The 24,290-nt window shown below is 34.3% G+C and overlaps 1 protein-coding gene across 1 annotated transcript in view; it reads right to left on the reverse strand.

Annotated features, from left to right (window-relative positions):
* Znf804a (zinc finger protein 804A) overlaps positions 1 to 24,290 on the reverse strand; it is a 195,628-nt gene that overhangs the window by 11,244 nt on the left and 160,094 nt on the right. The window contains exon 2 of the mRNA XM_028763015.1: positions 12,156 to 12,299. Within this exon, the coding sequence (XP_028618848.1) occupies positions 12,156 to 12,299 (144 nt within the window). The remainder of the gene's footprint in view (positions 1 to 12,155; positions 12,300 to 24,290) is intronic.

Below are 24,290 nucleotides of genomic sequence, written 5' to 3' on the forward strand. Positions count from 1 at the left end.
CTTCCTTCCTTCCTTCCTTCCTTCCTTCCTTCCTTCCTTCCTTCCTTTCTTTCTTACCTTCCTTCCTTCTTTTTTAACATTTAGAGAGGAAATTTTTATTCCCTGTTCTTTAACCTTGATGCTTTGCTCCTAACAGTGTTTGACTGTGATTCTAACAGGAGAGCTACCCACATTCTCAGTTGTCAGATTATCCTTCCTTTTAACAAAGACATAGCTGCTAAAATAAGAACATATACTAAAAATTTCCTGCCCCTCATGTCATAATTTAAGAATAGACAATTAAACTAATTATTTAATTTGAAAATAAAGAGCCAAAATTGAGAGGTATTTTAGTTATAGTTGATTAAAATATATTTCTACTTTCTAGATGCATCCCTCTACAGTTCTTTTCAGTGCTGTTTCTTCTGGAATAATATTTAAAGTTTTCTCTAGCATTTACATTATATGACATACTTCTAATGGCATTTTAGAATAGAATTGGTCAGTATGAAATAAAAAAAATTATTTAGAGCATTAGTGAAAACAACTTAAAGTGTTTTCACTTTTATAAGTAAAACATTAATTGTTTCCTGCAGTGCATCTGGTAACAGCTTCATATTTTACTATTATTGTACTATTCACAGTTAATCTTTCCAAATGTTAGAACCTCAATTTTAATTTAGGAGAGCTGTTTTTATCAAGACTTGTTTCAGTGGCTTTTTAAAATCTAAGTATGCTTTTGTACCTTGTAGAGAAGTAACAGCCTCAAAGAATCAGCATTTCCATTTTTAAAATCAATTTAGCATTCTTGAAATGCACTGTGCAGCGTGATCTATTAGAATGTTAGCAAATACATTTTATTTCAGAGATGGTATTCTAGTGGATGTTATCAGACTTCAAGGTGTAATTTCCTTCTAGTCATTATTTAATCAATGGCATTATGCTGAGTGATGCTGCAGAAGTCTTTTTTATTTTTTTATTTTTCAGATTTTTGCTTCCCATTACTCTCATGAGTGTGTATCACTTGGACTTTTCTCCTGGCAGCTTTAAAAGCATCTAATCTCTTAATGGCATATCAGATCTGAACAATATCTTTCCCCAAGGCCTCTCATTCTTTAGATTCCATTAACTCAAGGTTCTCTTTGTGGATAAAAACCTCATTCTAATTCTAATATAAAAGTCTTGGCAATCAGTGTGTGTTCTGTCTAAAACTGATTTTCCAACTATTGAGTTCATTTTCTTAAGTGCTGGATCAGAAGTGTCTACTGCATTGTAAGTGCTTATGAATGCTTATCAAATTGAATTGGCACAGGATGGCTGTGATTAACTTCCTCTTACAATAGGAGGCTTTGAAAATTTGCTAACAAAAATCTGGATAAGATCTTTAGTAGCAGAGTGAGAGCAATAGAAACTTGATTGTAAGAGACATGGACATGATTATCTTCAAAAGACCTGAGCCTCTTGAATGAGCAGAAAATGAAGGATGATTGATTTATGGCTCAACTTTATAAATATATATTATGCATTTATTACCAAAATGTTAAAAATTAAAATAATATTTTATATTCTTAGATAGTAGGGTCATTTTAAATAAAAGAGCATATTAATATTGCACAAGATAATAACATCACTATATATATTGAAGTGTATAAAAATATAGACAATGTCATTTATCTTTATAAGTCAAATGATATTTCATTTTAATTATCAATTAAAAATACTTAATTATTTATGTACTATCATTTTTAGTCATTAAAAGAGTACTTGAAAATCAAGCTTAAAGATTGAGGTGTATTTTACAACAGGAACAAAAGTTATTCTCTATTTTATGTTAATTCTACATAATCATAGTAAGTACATTATCTCAGATGTTTACAATAGCTGTGAACATTCAGCAGAAATCAATATATCAGATAACATTGATGAAATCAACTTGAAAATTCTATAGATATTATTTTCAAAATTTAGTTACACAATACCAGGTGGTCTGCTCTGAATTCAATTATATACAAGCAACACTAAACAGACAAGCAGGTTTTCCCTCTGAGACCTAATATTCCATTTGGATGGGCAGTCACGTGGGCAAGAAAACTGTACTCAGGAAGGCCCATTCAAGAAGATGGGAGGAATAGTAATCGTCCTCTGACTGAAACAGTGTTTCTCCTCCCAGAACCCCAGCTCTCTGTGTAGTCACTCCTGAAGCTGCAACCATGCAGCTGTGATAAACTCACCTGCTTTTCTGAGTTACTTAGAAAAGCACAATTTATAATTTTGTCTTATTTTGAGCAATTCTTCTTTTTCCTCTTTTCAGATACCTGCCCAAAGCCTGGCCATGCTTTTTTGCACACTCTGGGCTATTACATTCTTCATTTATGAAGTTAATCCACATTCTTTCTACCATATGACCACTTACAAAACACAGTCTTTTCTTTCTTCCTCTTCTCTATCTCCCTCTTCCAGGAAGCTACCAAGATTTATAACTTGCCTGGTCAGAAGTGTTACGTTAACCTCTATGTAATTGTTATCATGCTTCCTTCTCAGTCCACTCTTAAATTTTCTTCGTTAAAAACAAACAAATGAACAAACAAACAAAATAAACAAAAAACAAAAAAAACAAAACAAAGAAATAAATTCCCTAAGAGATGACCTCAGAGACATTGACATAATGTAGTGCCCCATCTTAGGGCTCCTCAAAATTTCTGTTAAGAGTCTATATTAAGTTTTATAAACACTTATACTTCTATTCTTTTCATTCTTCTTAAAACCAAATGGCTATCAAACTGATTTATAATTTTGAGTCTGATAAAAGATTTGCAAACTAAGGACAACTAATAGCTTTTCCTCTCTTGAGGAACAAAACTGATGTAAACTTAGAGAATTTGTCTCGAAGCTACTTAGTAATGGTGAATGCCTTTACTTACTGAGAGATCTTGCCAGCCCAGGAGAGATCTACAAATAAAATCATCTCCAAGCCCAAATTATAAAAACAATAAGCATTTGTATTCCAGCATAAATGAATTCCTAGAACAAAGAATAATTTTACATACATGCATATATATCCATATGATATATATATATATATATATATTCATCTTCTAGTCTGTGGCATTAGTATTTCATTTGGCATTATTAGTTTTCCATGTGTAAGTATATATAATTAGTTGAGCTATGTTTAGGTGATTGTCTGGTGTTACTAAGTGTCATTGTTCATCTAGGTGATATACATATGTACAGTTAAAAATAAGTAAGTATAACATATTACTAAGTTTTAATAAGCATAACATAGACCTAGTGTACTCGTCAAAAGTTGATGCAATTTACAATCTTTTAAAGATCTAGTCACTGTCATAATGTGAAATATAAACGAAAAAAGCAATAATAATGATTTAATTAAAAGCAAAACACTCATCGATAAAACATGAAAAGTTTGGAAAAAATACAATTTGTTAAATTGTAGATATAAAAATACATTCAATTTTCTTATTTCGTACGTAACTGCTCACCTTCTTGACTTGAACTAGCCTCACCAGGGATAAGATAAACTGTAGTCAAGGTAAATAGTATTGAAACTCATATGTGGATAGTACATTTTGGATAAATGCTAAATGTTTTAAAATTTCCTACACATTTCCATTACTCCAGTCTATAGCATTCTTTGCTGCTGGTAAAGACACATAATTCTTTGCATGCTAAGATCAACCCCAGCCCCTACTATCCTTGGAACATACTAAGTTTTCTAATAACAGATATAAATGAGTTTTGAAGCCTAAACTTAACATGTCTGATGACGCATTTTCCATTGGTAAGGGCTCGGTAACCTACTTCAGGTGGCTCAAATCCTGTCTAATATAAGTTATCATCAGCCTAATTGATACTTGAGTCTTCTCTTGCCCTCCACCATGATCATTGATCCTGGGAATCTATCTTCATCCCTTTTTAACTTGTGTTGATTACAAATTTTCAAATTTTCTTCCTGCAGTATCACACTGAAGGGTAAAGAGAAAGTTTCAGACTGAATGGATGGAATATTTAAATAGAAAATTTAAATATTATTAATATGTAGTATTTAAAGTCAGTTGATGTACTACCAAATCTTATTTTTTCAATATAGTCTTTTTGGAATCTAATTTGGCCTTGAGTGAGTTTCAAAACAGCAGAGGGTGAAGTAGACCCAGAGAATTCCTTTTCAGGATATCAAATTTCTTCATGGTCTCCCAATATCTGTCTTCTGCTTAGCTTTTTTCCTGGAGAAGAAATATCATACAAAGTAATCTGTCCATTTTCAGTGTTTTGCTTTCATTCCCTTTGGATGGCTTTTAAAACTTGTTTTGGATCTATAAGAATGGTTTTTTTTTTTGTTTCCCTATATCTTCTTAATCACAGAAGAACACAGGTATCGTTAGAAGTAATTAAAGCAGTAACCTCTCTGCTAACCTCCACGTTCTTTATAATCCTGGACTCACATTACAATCATCTGGGAAGCTTCAAATCAGAAAACCTGGAAAAATATGTTTTGTGAGTGTGTGTGTGTGTGTGTGTGTGTGTGACTGTGTATTTCTCATATGATTTTATTTTCTTTTGTTTCTTCTTTGGCTTTTTAAGACTGGGTTTCTTTGGGTAGCCACTGCTGAGCTGAAATTTGCTTTGTATACTAGGATAAAAGGTGTATGGCAGGACCAGTAGCTTTCCCTGATGTTCTTAAACTTAAACAATTTTCTTTGTTCTAAATCATGTTTACCACTTATAAAGAATATAAATACAGATATATTCATTTCTATAAATTTCAGAAGTATTATAATATATTCTGAGCTGATCCTTATTTAAATAATGGAACAATCACATTTGGAAGGAATTAACTACTAAAATTCTGATATCTAAGAATTTACTGTTACCAAATACACATATAATGAGAATGTTAGACTTACACATTTATATTATTCAGAATCAATTTTCTTGTGAATAAGTTGGATTTTATTAATGATAGTTCACAGAAAGTTTCTCAATTTCTTCAAAACAAAAATATAAGTAACTTTACATAGGAAAGGCAAAAAAACAGGTGCATAAATTACTTTTGAAAGTAGATATCATAAATACATTTGTTAACTTATGAATATTAGCAAACTATAATAAAAGTAAAACATGCAATTCCAAACGTAATACCAACAAAAGATGTATAGTACTATGAAGAATCATCATTTAGTTGGGTAAGAGAGTAAAAATTGTTTTTAGTATAAGCCTAATGACCTGAATTTGATTTGAGTCCCAAACAAATGGATCAGGGGCCTATCCCAAAACCTGTTGCCTGTATATATTTTTCTACCTGGGCTGCTGGGGCTGGCTTCAGTGGGATACAGTGGGAGAGCGTAGCCGTACAGAGACTTGAAGCACAGAGGAGAAGGTGATGGGTATGGAGATGTATTGTGGGAGGGGCTGACCTGGAGGGGGCAGTGAGAGGGATGTAAGTTAAAGAAAAATCCAAATGCTGTGCTACATGTGTGTAATCCCAGCATTCCAGTGCTATAAGAGGCAGAGAGAAGGATAATCTGCAGGTTTTCCCTAGGGAAGAGCACATCAATTAGTTGTCCAGTGCCACAGTTATTTCTGAAAACATACATACAAGTGGCATTATGTGGATTGAATAGATTTTATTAGGAATATATATATGCATACAGATGGAGACATATTTAAAAAGCTTTGGAGAGAAGAAGAGAGAGAAATGTATTTAATTATAACATCAAAAGTGAAATAAAATGGATATAGTAATAGAGTATACAAATGAAAGAGTAATGCTACATTGAATTATATCATACACACACATGGAAAGTACTGGAAATAATTTTACCACATACGCATGCCATTTCCAATTCACCATTAATTTTATATGCTGGCACACAGATATGGAGAAATAATTTCTTTTTCAAGTGTCACTTAAGAGCAGTTTAAATCATTTAGAAATACTAAAATTTGTAAATAAAGCTCTTCCATTTTCATACCCATAGAATTCTCTGCAGGAATAATACATCTCAATAACCTGGCCTGACCTTGACTTCCTCTTGGGAAGAACAAAGCAGCAAGCTACAAGACTCTGAATCTTGACTTGCTGAGGTGAAGGTCACTTCACTGCCTTTTGGGAGGTATTTCAGCCGCCACTAAAGCAAAAAATCAAGATGTTTGAGGGGCTCTGGTACTAAAGCAATCATTCCCTGTTCTATCTCTCCATTGCATCAATGTGACAAATTTCTTACAGTGAAAATAACTCTGAATTGCCAATAGGCAGCCAGGGGAGTGGGCAGACTCACTGTGACTTGACTTGAACAGCAGATGAATAGGTCAAATTGCTTAGAGGAAAATCTTTTCTTTTAGCCTGATGCTGAGTGTTTGATCTTTTATTTTTATCTCAGAGAATAAAATTTAGAAGGATAATACTACTGAAAACCACTGTATTCACATTTTATAAAGAGGAATCGCTTAAAATACAAAATAAATGATCAAGTACAGTACATAGTGATTATTGACTATGATTGATAACCTTGAATTTCTGAAATTAATTTCTAGACAAATCAATGAAATTCACTCTTCTAGACCATAGCATATAGAAGGAATAATAAAACCCTAGGAGGACTAAGATGAGAAGACAGGTACACCTCAGCAGTTGGTAACAGAATCAGTGTGAGGTACACACACAACTAAGCTCCTCATTATGTATCTGTTACATATTTATATGTTATTATTCATATGTATTTTCCTCATCAACACATATAGATATACTAATATATGAATTTTTCAAAATTTAATAAGTGCTTATATATATATTTGGGTCAATATGTAATTAGCAAAACCCATAAAGTTTACGAAGATATTGCCTTTAGATTTTAATCTTGCTTAACACTATCTTAAACTGTTTATTTTTAATCAATACACATAACCATATTACTTGTTGTAAGGGCATAGAATCATCATAGCATGGTTATGGGGACACAGTGAGAGTGACAGGGTATTAGAATATTTACCAATCCTTAAAAGAACTCTATGATTTCTTATATCAAGCTAATCTCCATGGTCTGAAAATAGTTTCATAGTTTCCAGGAATAGCACAGTGCTCTGCACGGGATAGCTGTGAGAAGACCACAAGAAACAGACAGGAAACCAGAATGCAGACATTAGTCCTTTGGGACATTAAGGCATCAGAGAGAGAAACCTGTATGGTATAAACTGATGCAAGGTAGATCACTGCCAGTTTTACATAGATCTGGAGCATAGCATACCAATCACTACAGTGTAGTGCAGGTCTCTTTGTTGTAGATTTCTTCATGAGCTATCTATGAACTAGGCCCTCATCAGACTTGCTGATGTATGTATATGTACTATCTATACCTACTGTCCCATTGTCTCAGGTATCACAACAACTCACAGACAATTGGTTACAATTGAATTTTAATGACTAGTTCTTCCAAGAGGCAAAGGTATAACACTGTGAAGTGGACATAGACTGTATTCTACCAGCTTCATGATAACCATGCACCTCTGATACTGTTTGGATACTTGTGTCTGTGAGCCTCAAGGACAGAATAATCTATCTGTCTTTCAGATCAAAGAAAATTCCTCAAAGAAATCTATCTCACATGTAGACAGTGCAATGGGGAGCAAGATTGATTTTATAGGAAAACAGGGTGGTAGGCACAGGACAGTGTCTTGGCACTCAGTGCCATTGGTGAAAAATAACACTACCAGATCTCAGTGAGTACAATCTCCCTAAGGACCACAGCTTAAGGATGGAGCTTCCAGTACAATTTTTTGGGGAAAGGTAGGAAAAACCTCCCTATTCCATTTGCATTCTTGCAGTGGTATTGTGACTTAACTCTTCCTATCATTATGCCTCCTAATACATTTGGGACATAGTCTGATCCAGTGTTGCAATGGGCTCCAGAAACTCTTGCCCCATGAAGTGATAGCCCTTTCGGCCCAAGTGACTACAGGTATGAAATAAGAGTCAGGGGAAGGTCTTTCTATTGTTTATCTTCCCAGTGCTATCATGAATTAAATTCTGTATTGCAGACCATAGGCTAATAAATGAGTAAAGAACACAATGTAACAATACCACAGGAAGTAAGCTATGGGGATAGAATCCACTTACTAGGTACTTCCAGTCTAATAGGGAATAACATTCAATTGTGTATTGGATTCATATTTAACCTTTTATTGTCTTCCAGAATGAACAGATCAATAGCACAGTTGTGGAAAATTTGGACTTAACGATTCTGTACCAAAATAGAGACATGATTCAGCCTAAAAGAAAATAAGCAGGGTACTTGGAATTTTTGGAAGGCCAGGCACAAAGAAAATCAGATTGTAGAGAAAGGAATAAATACCAAATAGTTCAATGTTGAGATGATTTCACAAACTATACAGAAGAAAGATCATTCAGGAAATAATGACTACATCAAGAAGGAAAGACACAATAGCAGCAGCCAAAGAGACAACAAGGTGTATGAAATAATTTTGAAATATAATTAAAATAATGGTTTTAAAGAAGTTAAATGACATGGAAAAATAAATAGAAATAATCAGAATTTTAACAGAGAAATTTCAAGTGGTAAACATAATTTTTTAAAGGACTCAATCCCTGAGATCCAGCAGAAAGAATGGAAACAGGCAATCTCAAGAGGTAGGAGGTTGTGGGTACCCTCCAGAATATACCAGAGACCTGGGAGGTGAGAGACTCACAGGACACAAAAGGAGGGACCTTAAATTAGATGCCCTACAGTGGGGAAAGGGAACTTGTAGAGCCCACCTCCAGCAGAAAGTCAGGGCATCAAGTGAGGGATGTGGTTGCCATTCCACAGTGAAAATTCTGACTCATAATTGTTCCTTTCTGAAAAAAACTGCAGGGATAGAAACAGAGAGGAGTCTGAAGAAAAGAAGGTTCACCACAGGCCTAAAGTGGGATCAAGCTCAAGGGGAGGCCCCAAAGACTGACACTATTACTTAGGCTATGGAACACTCACAAAAAGAGTCTTATCATGACTGTCCTCCAGAAGACTCAACAAGCAGCTGAAAGAGATCAGATGCATCATTTTTCAGATGCATATATTTGCACCCAATCAATGGACAGAAGTTGCTGACCCCTGTGGTTGAATTAGGGAAAGGCTGGAAGAAGCTGAGGATGAGGGTGACCCTGTAGGAGGATCAGCAGTCTCAATTAACCTGGACCCCAGAGATCTCTCAAAAACTGGACCACCAAAAAGGCAGCATACACCACCTGATAAGAGGCCCACAACACATATACAACAGAGGACTGCTGAGTCTGGATTCAGTCAGAGAATACTCACTTAATCCTCAAGACATTGGAGGTCCTAGGGAGTGGGGAGGTCTGGTGGGATGGGGGGTGGGATGACATCCTCATGGCGACAGAATAGGGTGAGATATAGCACATGGAAGAGTCAGAGGGTGGACTAAGAGGGAGATAAATACTGGAGTTTAAAATAATAAATAAATAAATAAATAAATAAATAAATCTAGAACTGAAAATGTAATAAATAATATAATAAACTATAACTGAAGTCATAATAGCATATTATATCGATCAGAATGTGCTTATAACCAAGCTTTTAGAAAGAACATGAGGAGAAAAAATAACAAGGAATGAATAAAGATTATGAGAGCTTTGGGACGATTTTAAGACTATCTGTATTGTATGAATTGAAGAATGACCTAGGAATGTCAAAGGAACAGAAACCTCAGATCGTAGAACCTCCTCAAATAGCTTTTTCCATGTTCTCTACAATTTAACTGTCTGATAGCCCCTTGTATTGATTTCTCTAGTACATTTAAATTGTCCAGTTCACAAGTCAACTTTCTTAGTTCTTGAATAGACTTATCCAGGGGTTAAGATCTATATTTTCAATAGTAGGTTCAGATATTCTCAGATAGTAGACATCTTATGTTTTGTTTATATTATTTCAACTTCAGGTTCTTAGAAGCTAAAACAAAATTTATAAAAATTTCCACTGACAATCTGTGCCCTTTTTTATACTACTTAAACCATCGGTTGGCCTGATATCTTCGTTGAGAGATGAGGATCACTCTGTATGAAGACACTGTCATTGGTGTACCATCGCCTAATAACAAAGTAATATAAAGATAACATAGATTTAAATGTTTCAGATACTACATCATTTTCTAAGTGTTTGCTCATCAAGAGAACTATCAATACTCATTCTGAATTAATAAACTATTACTATGCTGTTTAACATCATTTTTGGCATTTGATGATACACCTGTGTATAAAGCTTAGTAATATTTATTATAGTCAAGTGGGAACCACGGGTCTTTAAATGACAAACCAAATACATTCTGATTTCTCTTTGCTTATATGGGTAGAATATGGTGTGTGTACGTGTGTGTGTGTGTGTGTGTGTGTGTGTTTGTGTGCATGTTTGTGTGCGTGTAAAGAAACTATTTTCAATAATAAAATAGAAAAAAGGAAAAAAGACATTCTTCATAATCACTGAGGAAATATGTATACATATATTAATTGATGTTTGCATTTTATATTGTATTATTTCTGTATTGATATTGTGTGCTTCATTTTGTAAGAAAATTGATAGAAGCTTTAGGATAAGCTATACATATGAATGTTACAAGGATCCTTTAGTTGAAATAACCTGAGAATCCTGTGTCCCACCTTTGGTTTTGTTTATTTGTGTGTTTGCTTGTTTAATTGAGGTCTATAATTTTTTAAAAAGAGTAACTAGTATGCTAAATTCACAAAGACTTTGGAACTAGAAAGTTTGAGTGTCACATCAAAAAGCTAAGTAAATAATACTGGACAAATTAAGAAAATAAATAGAACACGAAATCATACTATTGGCTTGTGTGTCATAATATTCAAATTCAGCAGTTTATATGTAAGAAGATTCATTCTGATGTAAGAGGAAGGACTGTTCTATCAAAACTCTTGCCTTTGTTTATGGAATCAGAGATCTCTTATGCAACAGGGGGGAAGAAATAAACCAAGGACAGATCCTTAAGCTAAACATGCATTAATTCGTCATGTGTGAAATTGGAGAGTTACTTTCTTCCTTCTGCAGCTTTTCTGAGCATAATTTAGTCAGTATAAAAGACTGGAACATTGATAGTAAAATGCAATGCATATAATTGTCTTATAATCACTTAATGAGACAAGTTGCCCCTTGTCTTTCCTTTTGTGTTGGATAATTCATCCTATTTTAACCCAATATTAATGAAAAGTTGGTGGAATTTCATCTGTTCAAACATATTCCTTTTGTCTTCATCAAAATTAAGTTTGAATGATTTTTGTGAGTGACGTTTGGTAAATAAAATATGTATAAACTGATGCTAACCCTGACATTCCATTATTAAAGTAACAACAAATAATGTCATGGTAAATACCAGGCACATTAGAAAGTAAAATCAATGTTATCTTCACTTCTTAGTCACTGATTTAAATTTGTCTTTATAGATCTTAGCAAACAATGAATATTGATTTTATAATTGATATTAGTATAAAGCACTAGTAAATTAAGGCATATACACATCATGCACATATCTAATCAAGAACCCTAAGGCATTTTTCCCATGGTATTTCAAGACAGTTTTCTGAAGAACACACTTTTGTGAAGAACACAATTATGATTCTTAGTTGTACAAGGAACATACAACAATGACAGTCATTTAAGAATATATCACCTATTGACCTCATAGTTGTCTTTGCTTGTATAAGTATATGCTAAAGAAATTTACATAATTAAAAAATGACTAAAGATTCATTTTCCAGTGCACGTAACTTATTGTTAAGCAGTGCAATACCATATATGTAAAAGTTTACTTATACTAAAAGTCTATAGTTTTGTATATAATATAGTAAAAACAAATATCTTTTAAAATGTTATATATTTGAGGACATTTAGCAGACCATTTTATGCAGATTATTGCTTTTAAAACAAATGTGAAAATATAAGACATTTATTTGTGATTTTCAATATTAGACATTTCTTTCCAACATTGAATTTTGTCTTTTAAATTTGATTCACCATCACAGAATTACATCTTTAAAATTATAACTTGGACAAAACAAAATAAAACTTTTAATATGGTCTTAACAATTCAGTCGGTGACAATTGCTTTCAAATGTTTATTTTAGATTTTTTTCTTACCTGCTTGTGGGCATGGTCATATGAGTTAATGTGATTGTCAAATTCCTGATGCTTATAATACTGCTTGTCACAGAGTTCACAGTAGAAATTTGCCTTCAGATCCTCCAGGGCTTTGGCAATAGTGTTCTCCTTCTCGGCATAGTCCTGAAACATAAAATTTCAAGGAAACATAAGCTTAGCTTTCCCTTGAGTTAACTTTGCCTTGACAACTGTCAACTTTAATACAGCGATTAAAACTAGAAACAGGACAAAAGACAAAAAAAAAATCAACCAAACAAAATTGAAAAAAATGTGTTAAAAATTCAAAATATTCACAGATGAAGCCAATATAAATTTTAAAAAATCAGCAGAAGTACGAGCAAGAAAGTAAATCATATAGAAAGAGGCATTAACTGAACATAGATCCAATCTTTGCCAACATTAAAATTCAGCTCTTAATAGCAGTTTGGTTCTGCTGTAGATTTCTCATTCTTAGCAACTACAAAATGCTCTTTAGTAAACATCTGAAATGTGACCTATAAGAAGAGATATTCACTGCCAAATGTTTATGCAAATGAGATTTTTCTTTCTTTTCATATGTATTCACATAAATATATTGTTAATTTAAACTTCATTTATTTTATCATTGTAATTGATCCCATGATCAATTTTATTGAAATTAAAAAAAAACTTGAATTTTTGCATCCTAAGGTACTTTTCTATAAATTGTTTAAGCTCTTCACCCAAAATAAAAGAGAGAGGGAGAAAGAGAGAGAGAGAGATGAGAGAGAGAGGCAGTGAGAGAGAGAGAGAGAGGGAGAGAGAGAGAGAGAGAGAGAGAGAGAGAGAGAGAGAGAGAGAGAGGAGAAAAAGAAAAACTGGGCAGAATATCATATCCATGATGATTATTGCAAATAAAGATTGATTTAGAACTCTACCTTCCATAGGATGGAGAACAGAGTCAGGTGTGTGAACATCTCATTAAGAACCATGAACTTGTAAGGTTTGTCTTATAGCTTTGAGACCTTACATATTGTTGCCAGACACAAGTGCATTTTTAATAGCCTTATTTATATATTCGTTTAAATTTGAAAATTTGAAAATATTCATTTCACATATGGTACTACAGCATGTTCCTAGACACTGAGATTTGGAGATAAGGGATGATTGTAGGCATGCTTATAATCCCAACATTGGTGTGGCTGATACAGGTAGAGCTCTGACGTTTGTTCAGCCAAACCAACCTATTGTATTAGCACCAAGTCAATGAGAAATCTTGGCCAAAAGAAGTATTATAGCTGTACCAATTACTGAGCAGTTAAGATCACATCCCACTCTTGCAGAGGGCCTGACTGCAGTCCCTAGCACCCACATAGTTGCTCAACATTTTCTATAATTATATTCCAATTGATCCAATTCCTCTCTGGTCTCTGTGGACACCAAGCATGGACATAAATGCAGGGATGACATCCAGAACTACAAAAATAAAAATTCAAATATGTGAAGGTGCTATATGAAGGTAAAGACTTATCAAGTAAGGAAATTGCTGCCCATTTTGAGCCTCTACACATACATAATGCTACTCATACCGGAGGCACATAAATATGTATGTATGCTTATTTATATGTGTATATGCTGTATTTAAAAATATTCTAATAACATGATGATAATATTTTCCTTATATTATTGTTTATTGTAATAAAAATACTTATGCACAGAATATAATAAAGTTTTCATGATTTGTGGGATATGGTTTTCAGTAACTAATCATTTGTCAAAATCTATGAATGAATACTTCACTCACTCCATCAGTTGATTAATGAAAGGTTATTCATTGTGAGATAAATTTATTTTTAACTTCATAGAAATAAATAAAAGTATTCTAACATCATGGAATTCTTATGTATGATTTTGTGAATTGCTTATAGTGTTTCAACATGTGTGTCAGCTGTTCCCTATTATGCTATTTGTTACTAATGAAGTTTCATGAGTGGGATCTATAGCTTGATCATGCTAACCCTTTTTGTCCTGGGAATACTTTTATTCCTGCTCATCATGTGAAAGCTTGTTTTTAGCAATGTCAACAAGTTGGCAGCCAAAGTACATGACTTGAAACTGAAAATGGACCCTCCAGACAGAGTTATTAAATTAACAGGCTGGCAAGCCAAGGACGGGTAAGATTCTGCACAGAGCTTTGCCAACCTAAGACATGGAAAATGATCATGATAATGTATATTTCATGATGGATAAGGAAGGCATTCTTGTCAGAATGACCTAAGATAGGCTCAGTCTTGTTTATTCAATACAAAAGGGGGAAATGTGGAGAGCTTTGGGGACTGTCTGGCAGGAATTGGCCAAAAACAAGGAAATGGGCTACAGGGAAGAATCTATCATTAGGCTAGAACAAGGAAGTAATTTCAGGAAGGAATCTAAGTCCTAAGCTAGATTAAGGAAGTAATTTCAGGCAGGAATATAAATCTTCAGCTAGAACAAAGAAGTAGGCTTCAGGTATGAAAATGACTTTGGGCTAAGACAGGGAAGTAGGCTCAGATATCTTGGTCATCCTGATAAGCCCTTAGAAATAGTGATTACAGGAGTGATCATGGGACTCTGTTTACTGCCTTGCCTGTTCTTTGACTATTTGTGTTTACTGTCTTGCTTGTTCCTTAACTATTTGCATCTATTGTATTGATAGTTCCTCAACCTAGAATTGCTCTCAATACTTGCATGAAATTAAAATGGTCTAAAAGCAAAAAGGAGGAGGAATGATGGGATAGAAGGTTTATGGGGAGAGGGGAATGGGGAAAGAAGATAACATCTGAAATGTAAATAAATTAAATATCCAATAAAAAAGTTTTAAAAGATTGAAAATGAATCTTATTGATCTAGAATACTTGGTGAATTTATATTGAATAATTAAAATAATGTTTTGCAAAGCATGAAACTTAAATGAATAAATAGTATGATATCATGGTTTATATCTGTGTGTATGAATCTGTGTGTATGACATAGCTTTAAAGTCAATACATAGGATATAGTATAGTGGAATCAGCTTTATTAGTTGTTGAGTTAATTCTCAAATGATCTTCAGCAGAGATGGGTTCACAAAATCTTTCACTAAATCATGCAATTCTACTCCCAATTAAGCTTACTTACATAATCTTAGTGTTTATTTCATGATATGCATTTTAGTCTCTAAAATAAAAATGTTCCAGTAGAAAACAATAATTGTTTCTTTTGTATTCCATCTCTAAATTTTAAAATACTTAATGAATCAGACTAATATTTCAGGAAAACAGAATCTTTCAAAAATATCAATAGTAGCAGACTTGAAGAAAAAATTATAATTTTAAATAAAAGTAAGTACCATGTATTCATTATTTTTATAGGCTCAGGGACATGTTTAGAATTTGGATATGTTAATTCATTTAGTCATTATTTTTAAACTTGTTTTTATTAAATTATTTTATTTATTTACATTCCAAATATGCCTCCCCTCCCGGTAACCCCTCCCAGAATTTTTCACCCTACTCTCTCATGACCTTTGCTTCTAAAAGGGTATTCCCCCATCCATTCATCCTTCCACCCCAGTCACTGACCCTCCCACCTAACCCCACCCTCACAGCCCAGCATCCTCCTTCCTTGGGGCACCATTATTAAAATATTAAAAATGTATATTATAAATGTTTCTTTAATTTATAACCAAGAAGACTAAAGCTCAGAAATTTAACTAACCATCTTCAAGATGTACAGGACATTTTAATTTAATCCACATTCATGCTCAAGTTATAGGGTCTATGGTAGTAAATTGTCTTCATTTATAATGAAAATTAAAAGAGGAAGAAAACTAAAATGACCAACAAGCGGTCACCACTCAATTACTTTCCCAAAGTAAATGCAGTCTTTGTTTCTCCCCTCCATCTCAGACTCTTCCTGTAGAACTATTGTAAACTTAAAACATGGCAGTATCATCTCCTCATTCATATTAGGTGTCACAGATAAGATCATGACTGATATTTTTCCTATCATAATTTACTTATCATTATGCTCCTCACTCTCTTCTTACTTTTATTGTCCTTCAAGAGAGTAAAAGATGTGTAGCTTAGTTGAGTTTAAGGTTGTAACAATTGTTAAAGAAAAGGAGTCCATGAATTTGAAAGGGAACAGAATTTATACTGGAAGGTTTGGATGAAGGAAGAGGAAGAGCAGAACAGTAGAATGATATTTTACTCTAAAAATATCTTCAAGTTAAAAAAAAATCATGCACAAAATAGAATGACTTTATTATTATGTATTTGGCCTAAACATGTGCAATGCATGCATTATTATTGCCCAAGCATTTTAAAAAGTGCATATGTGTATAAATAATATCAGTCATATGTTGCTGGCTTGCTCAATGGCTCCTCTGATTTTTCTTTTGGATGATATTGAGACAAGCATTGACTCAGATTATGAATAACCGTAATGTATTCAGCACAGCTTCCCACAGCAGAAGGTATGGAATATAACTGAATAACTGGAAAAGGACATAACTACTCATATATGCTCAAACCAAAAGAACTCTTTGTTTGGCACAGTCATTTTATATTTAACTTGAACACAAAATTTAAAATGTCTACCAGATGTGACGGCAGAAAGTGAAGAACAAACCCACAAAAGTCATAGATTTAAACTCGCTAAGATTTATATTCATTTAAAATACTGAAGGCTGAACCTTTAATTTTAGAAGAGCAATATGAAGGTCATGAAACAAAATCAGAAAGTTAGGAAAATTTTCAGTGCTGAGGATTTATTTCAATGTAGAGCCCTGCCTACTATGTACATAGCCATGAGTTTGATCCTCAGCACAGAAAAAAAAAAGATTTTTTTTCATTTTGCAGTATTGACAACTGATCTATACAGTACCTTTCAGTAAATTAAAATTGAGAAGTTAGTGGTCATTCAATGACCCCAATGATAATAACCTTACCATGTATATAAAGGGAATACCTGAAGTCCATCCTTAAATACAGACCCATTTCTAACATGATGCTTCTCATGACTTATCACAACACATAGTCCCAATTAATACTGGGATATTTTAAAGCAAGGTATTCAAATTGGGCTTATGAACAACGAACATTTCTGTATGATTGTGAACATTCTATGAGCAGACTGTTTTGTTGTTGTTTGTTTGTTTGTTTGCTTGCATTGCTTTGTTTTCTGTTACTGCTGTACCCCACATGTTTTAATGGGGCATGTTTCTATTTATTCAAAGTCCAGCACAAACTCAGCCAATGTTAAAGAAATTACAGTACAACTTTTTGAATTCAAAGTATTTGGAAAGGCAAAGTGATGCTGTTTCAGGATGACAGATAGAAACATCAATGTAAGTAAATATCCATACTTGACAATACCTACATGAAGCTAACTTTCTGTGACATATTAAAACATTAACATAACTCATATAAATATAAGTCACCAAAATAATGTAATTAGAATCCAGATCTATCAAGATTTGCATCATCCAACTAAAACTGTGCATTAGCAGCCTCCTATATTTCCAGTTTTATTATTATAGACTCAGACTCTTGACATGCCTGGAAACTTCTTTCTCCAAATGTGTCCTAGTGTAGAGCTAACCTCTTAGCTTTAAGAATCCAAGAAGTGGTTAATCTTAGGCAGGGTATAGAATCTATGCACTTTGAGTTAAAAGTAGTACCAAAAAAGCCTGCATGAAATCACACGACAGGACCACTGCAGGGCCAAGATGGAGTCTGTGATTACATTCACCATATTGACACTCAAATACTGAGACTTATGTCCAGGCCCTAGAGATATGAGATTCAGTTCTACTTGATGTCATTTGAGGCCAAAGTGTCCCTGTGTTTCAGGTCTCCTTCATTCTTCTAACATTTTACAGAAGTTATGGTCCTGCCAAGGGAAAAATTTTACATAGTAGCTGTGATCTGTCTGTATTCAGATTTCTGTAGTTCCATTCTTTACAGAGAGAGTACAGGTCTACCCTAGTAAACTGCGTTTGCAAAGAACTCTCATGAATTCAAGCTTCAGAACAATACTGTGCACACAGATTTTTACATTGTTTCCTAAAGAGCTTGGACTCTTCAAACCCATAAAGACTCATTGTCTATATAACTTCCTATGCACCTATCTTTTAAGTAAAGCCCAAGCTTCATAATAAAACAAGGCTCTAGGAATGTTCCAGATGACTCAGGGTCTACTTATATATGAGTATACACATATGCTAAGCTAGATATTGTGAACAAATCGAGGAAGTAGATCATGTCCAGAATCCTAAATCTCAAACTTGTGTCTGTGGTTTTAAATTCCAACCCAGCACCTGTTGGCTCAGGGCTCATCTTAGTGGCCTCAGGTATCATGCGTATCCTAGAGGTGTGTTCTTGAGGCACTAAGTTCCTAACCATAGTGTCTACGTCTAGCTATGTCTCTTCAAACCAGGGTTTCAGGCTGATTACCAGAGATTCAAATTTTATCCCTTTTGTATTTCTTTCACATTTGTGAAACTTGACTGATAGGGAACTACAGAAGGAAGGCTGACAACGGGAAATAACGTGACCAAGAATCTAAATATAAATAGATTGTTCACAGAGAGGTCAATCTGAGCAACTGAGCTAAATCGCCATTTATTTAATCCTGCTGTCCACAGTGCAAGACTAAAAGAAATCTAAAAATCTAAGGAGGCATCACACCCCTCAAAGACAAAATCATGTCTGAGAATTGACTGCAAAGCGAGGAAATATGAGAAACACTGACATGACCCTTAACTGTTTAAAGCATCTAAGTTTTAGAAACCACATGCATAGACACACATAAACACACACACTGAGAGAGAGAGAGAGAGAGAGAGAGAGAGAGAGAGAGAGAGAGAGAGAGAGAGAGAGAGAGAGGTAATTCAATAACATAGGGAAGATAATGATAATGACCAGCTTAGAAATTTTACAGAAATTGGCTTTATAAAATAAAAACTAAAAAGCAACTTCTAGTATTGGAAACATTTGACCAAAATGAAGAATCATTGGAGCTCATCAATGGCTAAATTGATCAGACAGAATGAACTATGAACTTGAAGACAGACTATGTGAGAATAGTCAGGAAAGTAGGAAAAGACTAAGAAGATGTATGATGTAGCAAACGCATGCCTAAGAGGAAAACTCATCAAAATAAATGGCTATATTGAAACTGAGAGTAGGTCCGGTGAGATGGCTCAGTGGGCCAATGCTTGCTGATTTGAACTCAATCCTTAGGAAATGGAAGACAGAGAGACTGAACTCCTGCAACTTGTCTTCTCACCTTCTCCTGCATGCTGTTTTTAGCACCTGCATTTAGGTACATAGATATTCATGATATTATTTTATTAAGAATCACTTCAAAAATCTGATAGTACCTCTTAAAAGGGGGTATAGACAAAATTTACCAGTAAATAGGCACTACAAGGCACTATTACCAGGAGATAAAAGAAACAAACAGAACAGAAATAGAAACAAGTAAAACAATATTAAGATATATTAAAGTAAATTTTATGATTTTTGGAGATATGTTAATTAAATTGACATGCCTCTATCTGAGCAAAGGAGAAAGAAGTTAGTCTGAAATAAATAGAGAAATAGAGGAAGAGATGGTGTCATTGTTATGAGACACGAAAGGACCCAGGGAAAGGGACAACTACATGTCAATGTAAGGATAAATGAATGGTAATAAACCAGGTATCCTAGATGTTAGGGGTATTAACAAATTCCAAACAAATGTAAACTACCAAGAATGACTAAGATAAGAATCACTGATAATTTAATACTGAATTCTATAAACAATCTTAGAAATTCTTTAAAAAGCCTGGAGGAGAAGGAATATTTCTTTTATAAAGCCTGGATTATTCTGATTTCAGTGTTTGACAAGCACACTAGAAAAAAAGTAAAATAGCAATCCAATATCCCTCATAAACACGAGAGTAAAACATCTCAACAGGATATTAACAAACTAAATCGAACACTACCTCCCAGGGATCATTTTGTCTTAGGAACTGATATTTTTATATTGTATAGATATTTACAAATGTAAATTTATATCATCCTTGTCCATCATATAGTGGCATAAACATTATGGGATTAGCCAACCACTGACCCCGGTTGAGGGATGTGGCCACCTACCCTTTTCAAAACTTTAACCCAGAAATGCTCCTGTCTAAAGCAGAAACTGAAGGAAAGGCCATCCAGAGACTGCCTCACGAGGGGATCAATCCCATATGCAGACACCAAACCAAGTCACTATTGCTGATGCCAAAAAGTGCCTGCTAACAGGAGCCTGATATAGCTGTCTCCTGAGAGGCTCTGCCAGAGTCTTATTGATACAGATGAGAATGCTTGAAGCCAACCATTGGACTGAGCAGGGGGACCCCAATGGAGGAGTTGGGGGAAGGAATGAAGGAACTGAAGCGGTTTGCAACCCCATAGGAAGAACAACAATATCAACCAACCAGAAACCCCCAGAGCTCCCAGGGACTAAATCACCAACCAAAGAGTACATATGGAGGAAGCCATGGCTCCAGCTGCATATGTAGCCGAGGATGGCCTTATCTGGCATCAAAGGGTCCTGTGAAGGCTCGATGCTCCAGCATAGGGCGGTGGGGCAGGAGTGGGAGTGTGCTTGGTAGAGCAATCTCATGGAGGCATGGGGGAGGAGGGGTGGGTTGAGGGGTTCTTGGAAAGGAAACTGGGAAGAGGGATAGCATTTGAAATGTAAATAAACAAAATAACCAATACAATTTTGTTTAAAAAAATTAAAGACTGCTTTATTAAATAAAATATCTACCTTGCTATGTTAGTGCAGTCAAAAACCTGAGTCAAGACAGGTCATGGACCCTAGAGGGAACATACTACAGTTATATTCCTAACATAGTAATATATCAGAATATCACTGATCACCCATCAATGGAGCTTCTTCTTGCAAGAGATGATAATTAACATAGAGAATCACAGCTGGAGAATGAGAGACATTGGAACATTCAAACATAATAGGATGTATTTATAACATCATCCTATCAGGGGTCAGGGGTCTATGTAAACAAGGAGGTAAAAAGATTATAAGAGCCTAAAACTGTGGAAAGCTTCAAGAAACCAGCATTTTTCAGACACACCAAGGCAGGAGCACATAAGAACTCACAGAGCCTTTGACAACATCCACAAGACCTGTGCATGTTCAAGCCATACAAAAATCCCAGCATGGAGAAAAGGAAAAGGGCACAAATCCCTACTCTTTTTCATGAAGCTATCTCCACTGATACCCAGTGGGGAAAAATCAGTCTTCTCCAGTGGAAGATCTGTGGGTATGTTATTGAAAGATGCTCAGAAATAGCTGACCAATAAACTCATTAGCATTTTTGTGGGCTTTCCGTAGTGTTTTGTTTTTGTTGTTTTTTGTTGTTGTTGTTTCCTATATGCTTTGAGTTTTATTTGTGTTTTTGTGAGTGGACAGTTGTATGTGTATTTCTTGTTTTTATGTTTTTGTTGTTTCTCTACCTGTTTGTTGTTGTTGCACCTTGATTTTATTTTTTCTTTACAAGAGAGAGAGAGGGGGGCATGGGGAATATACAGTTTGGTTGCTAGTAACTTGGCAGTTTTTGTATCACTGCGCTATCCATAGACTCTGGTGAGGTATCTTTTATTTCCTAACCAGGTGTTTTTCAATCTCATGATGAGAGTGTATATTATTAAATTCTTATTCTAGGAGTGTTACAGAGTCAAAGTTAGGTGTGTCCACACCGAAACCATTTTAGGAGGTGAGAAAAGAGGTAGATATATTTATTTATAATACATATTTCTATGTTTATATCCAAGGTTTATATTCCTCAGACTGTGCTGAATTTCCACAGAAAGCAGTGCAGCTTCCTTCTCTTTGCAGCAAGCATCGTAACATTATGTCAGCTTTGTCTGTCCTATTTCTTTTGATTTTTGGACATGTTTCCCAAATCAGATATGTAAGTAGAAAGCTTTGGGAATCAAACTTTGCTTCCTTCTTTAAGAACTTGCTTTGATTGTGTTTTTACTGTTTGCTCTGAGGATCTTTCTGACCAGTGACAGTCTGCTGAAAAACTGAAGGTTCTGAAACACTTGTGTTCACATTTTCAATGTTCTCTCACTCTCATTAGCATAAATATCCACACAGCAACAGATAGAGTTCAATGCTGTCCCAGTTGCAAATCTACCACCATCCTCTACCTTCCCATACATCATAAGCAAACTAAGTCCCTTAATGTTTCTACAACTTTCTTAATTTTATATTCACTGATATGCGAAGATTTGTCATTTATTCTCCTTAGAATGTTCCTGTGCCAGATGTTCACATGAAACATTTATTTACCTCTGAACATTTCTGCAAAAAATCCTATTGACTTTATGAGCTCCTCTTTACCTTGCTCCTAGAAAAAAATATTGTTTTTCATTATCTTTATATTTCGTCTATTTTTTTAAATATAACTAGAAGGAAAGTGATACAATATACCTTTGAGTACTGGATTCCCTAAACTACCTTAACTACAACAAATTTCATATAAAATATGTTACCTATAATATAGATATAGAAATAGAGATAGAAATATAGTATAGATATAGAAATAAATGGATATACATATAGATGATATAGATATAGATGATATAGATATAGATGATAGATAGATAGATGATAGATAGATAGATAGATAGATAGATAGATAGATAGATAGATATGTTATAGATGTGTTATAGATATGTTCTTTGCCTCTAGTTCCTGAAAAGTAACTTTAGAAATCCTTGGGCTCTTCAGTGTGATAAGATTATCTTAGCATGGCATGTAGATAATGGTGGTTTATGATCCATAGATAGATTTAAGATGAAGACTCTTACATGGAAAGTCCAAGCAATGGTCTAAGATGTAACTTGCAACCCTCTTCATGAATCCCTGAATAGGGTGACTGGATAAAGCCCAAGCCCATTATCAATCATGGATGTACTTATTTATGGCTTCCTAAATTCAAAGCACTTCTGGATGATGGATACATTTGGGAGTGGTTAGGTTAGAAAGCCCTATATGGCAAAGGAATAGCCATTTATAGATGAAAGAGGGCTGACTATTGTCATCTATAAATGCCAGAGTGATCTCAAAGTCTAGATTCTATCATCTAAAAAAGAAAACCATGTATCACAAGACACTTTTGAAGGCCACAGAAGGGACAGGTAAAAACTGAGACAAAACATCAAATTTTTATCAAATGTCACAGATTTATTGAGTAGAATATACTAAAGAAGTTAGTTTTAAACAAAATAAAAATTAAGATGGCACGAAAACAGGAACTTATCTATACCTTACTTATAGATAAAGGCAGAAAATGATCACTGAAAAAGTTTTTATCAAGCATCATGTCTTCATGTCTTTAAGTAAACCTCTGTTGGGATTATGGCTAGACAGTAAGCAGTAAACATTGATGTTCACTTTTCAAAACAAAGGAAAGCAAGTAAAGCTATTTTCCAAGAGCTCTTCTTTGTAGAAATATTTTATGGAATCATTATGAAAGGTTTCTAATTTATAAAAATATTTTATTCATTTCATTACTATATGTTATATGTGTTTTGTGTGTCTGGTACATGTAGGAGTAAGCAAATGGATACCCTGAGACTGAAGGTAAAGATGCTGGTAATCTACCACATGAGTGCCAGGATTCAAACCCATGTCCCCTGCAAGAGCAACATGTGCTCTTAACCACTGAGCCAACTCTCTAGCTCATCATGAATTATTAACTAATAGCAACTATTCTCTTATTACTACTCAGCTAATTTCAACTATTTGATAAATAGTATATTTTCTATCTTTATAATTTCTCTCACTTCAAAGGTCTATGGACTTCCTTGCATCTTCTTTAAAAATACAGTATCATATAGTCCTCTTGGATATATTCTTCATCAACATGATTCCCCCTTAAAGGTGTTTGACCTTTTGAAACATCATTTACTACTACTGCTTAGATCCTTTGGTTTAAACCTATCATTATTACAATTCAGGTAAGTACCAGAGAATATTAGCTTTCATTTCCCTGTGTGTTTTGATATATTACTTCCTCACTGCTATTAATATCACTCACCAGTCTCCCTATGGTAAGGACAAATATGC

Source organism: Grammomys surdaster, unplaced genomic scaffold (genome assembly GCF_004785775.1).
Source record: "Grammomys surdaster isolate TR1022 unplaced genomic scaffold, NIH_TR_1.0 136, whole genome shotgun sequence".
Lineage (NCBI taxonomy): Eukaryota > Metazoa > Chordata > Mammalia > Rodentia > Muridae > Grammomys > Grammomys surdaster.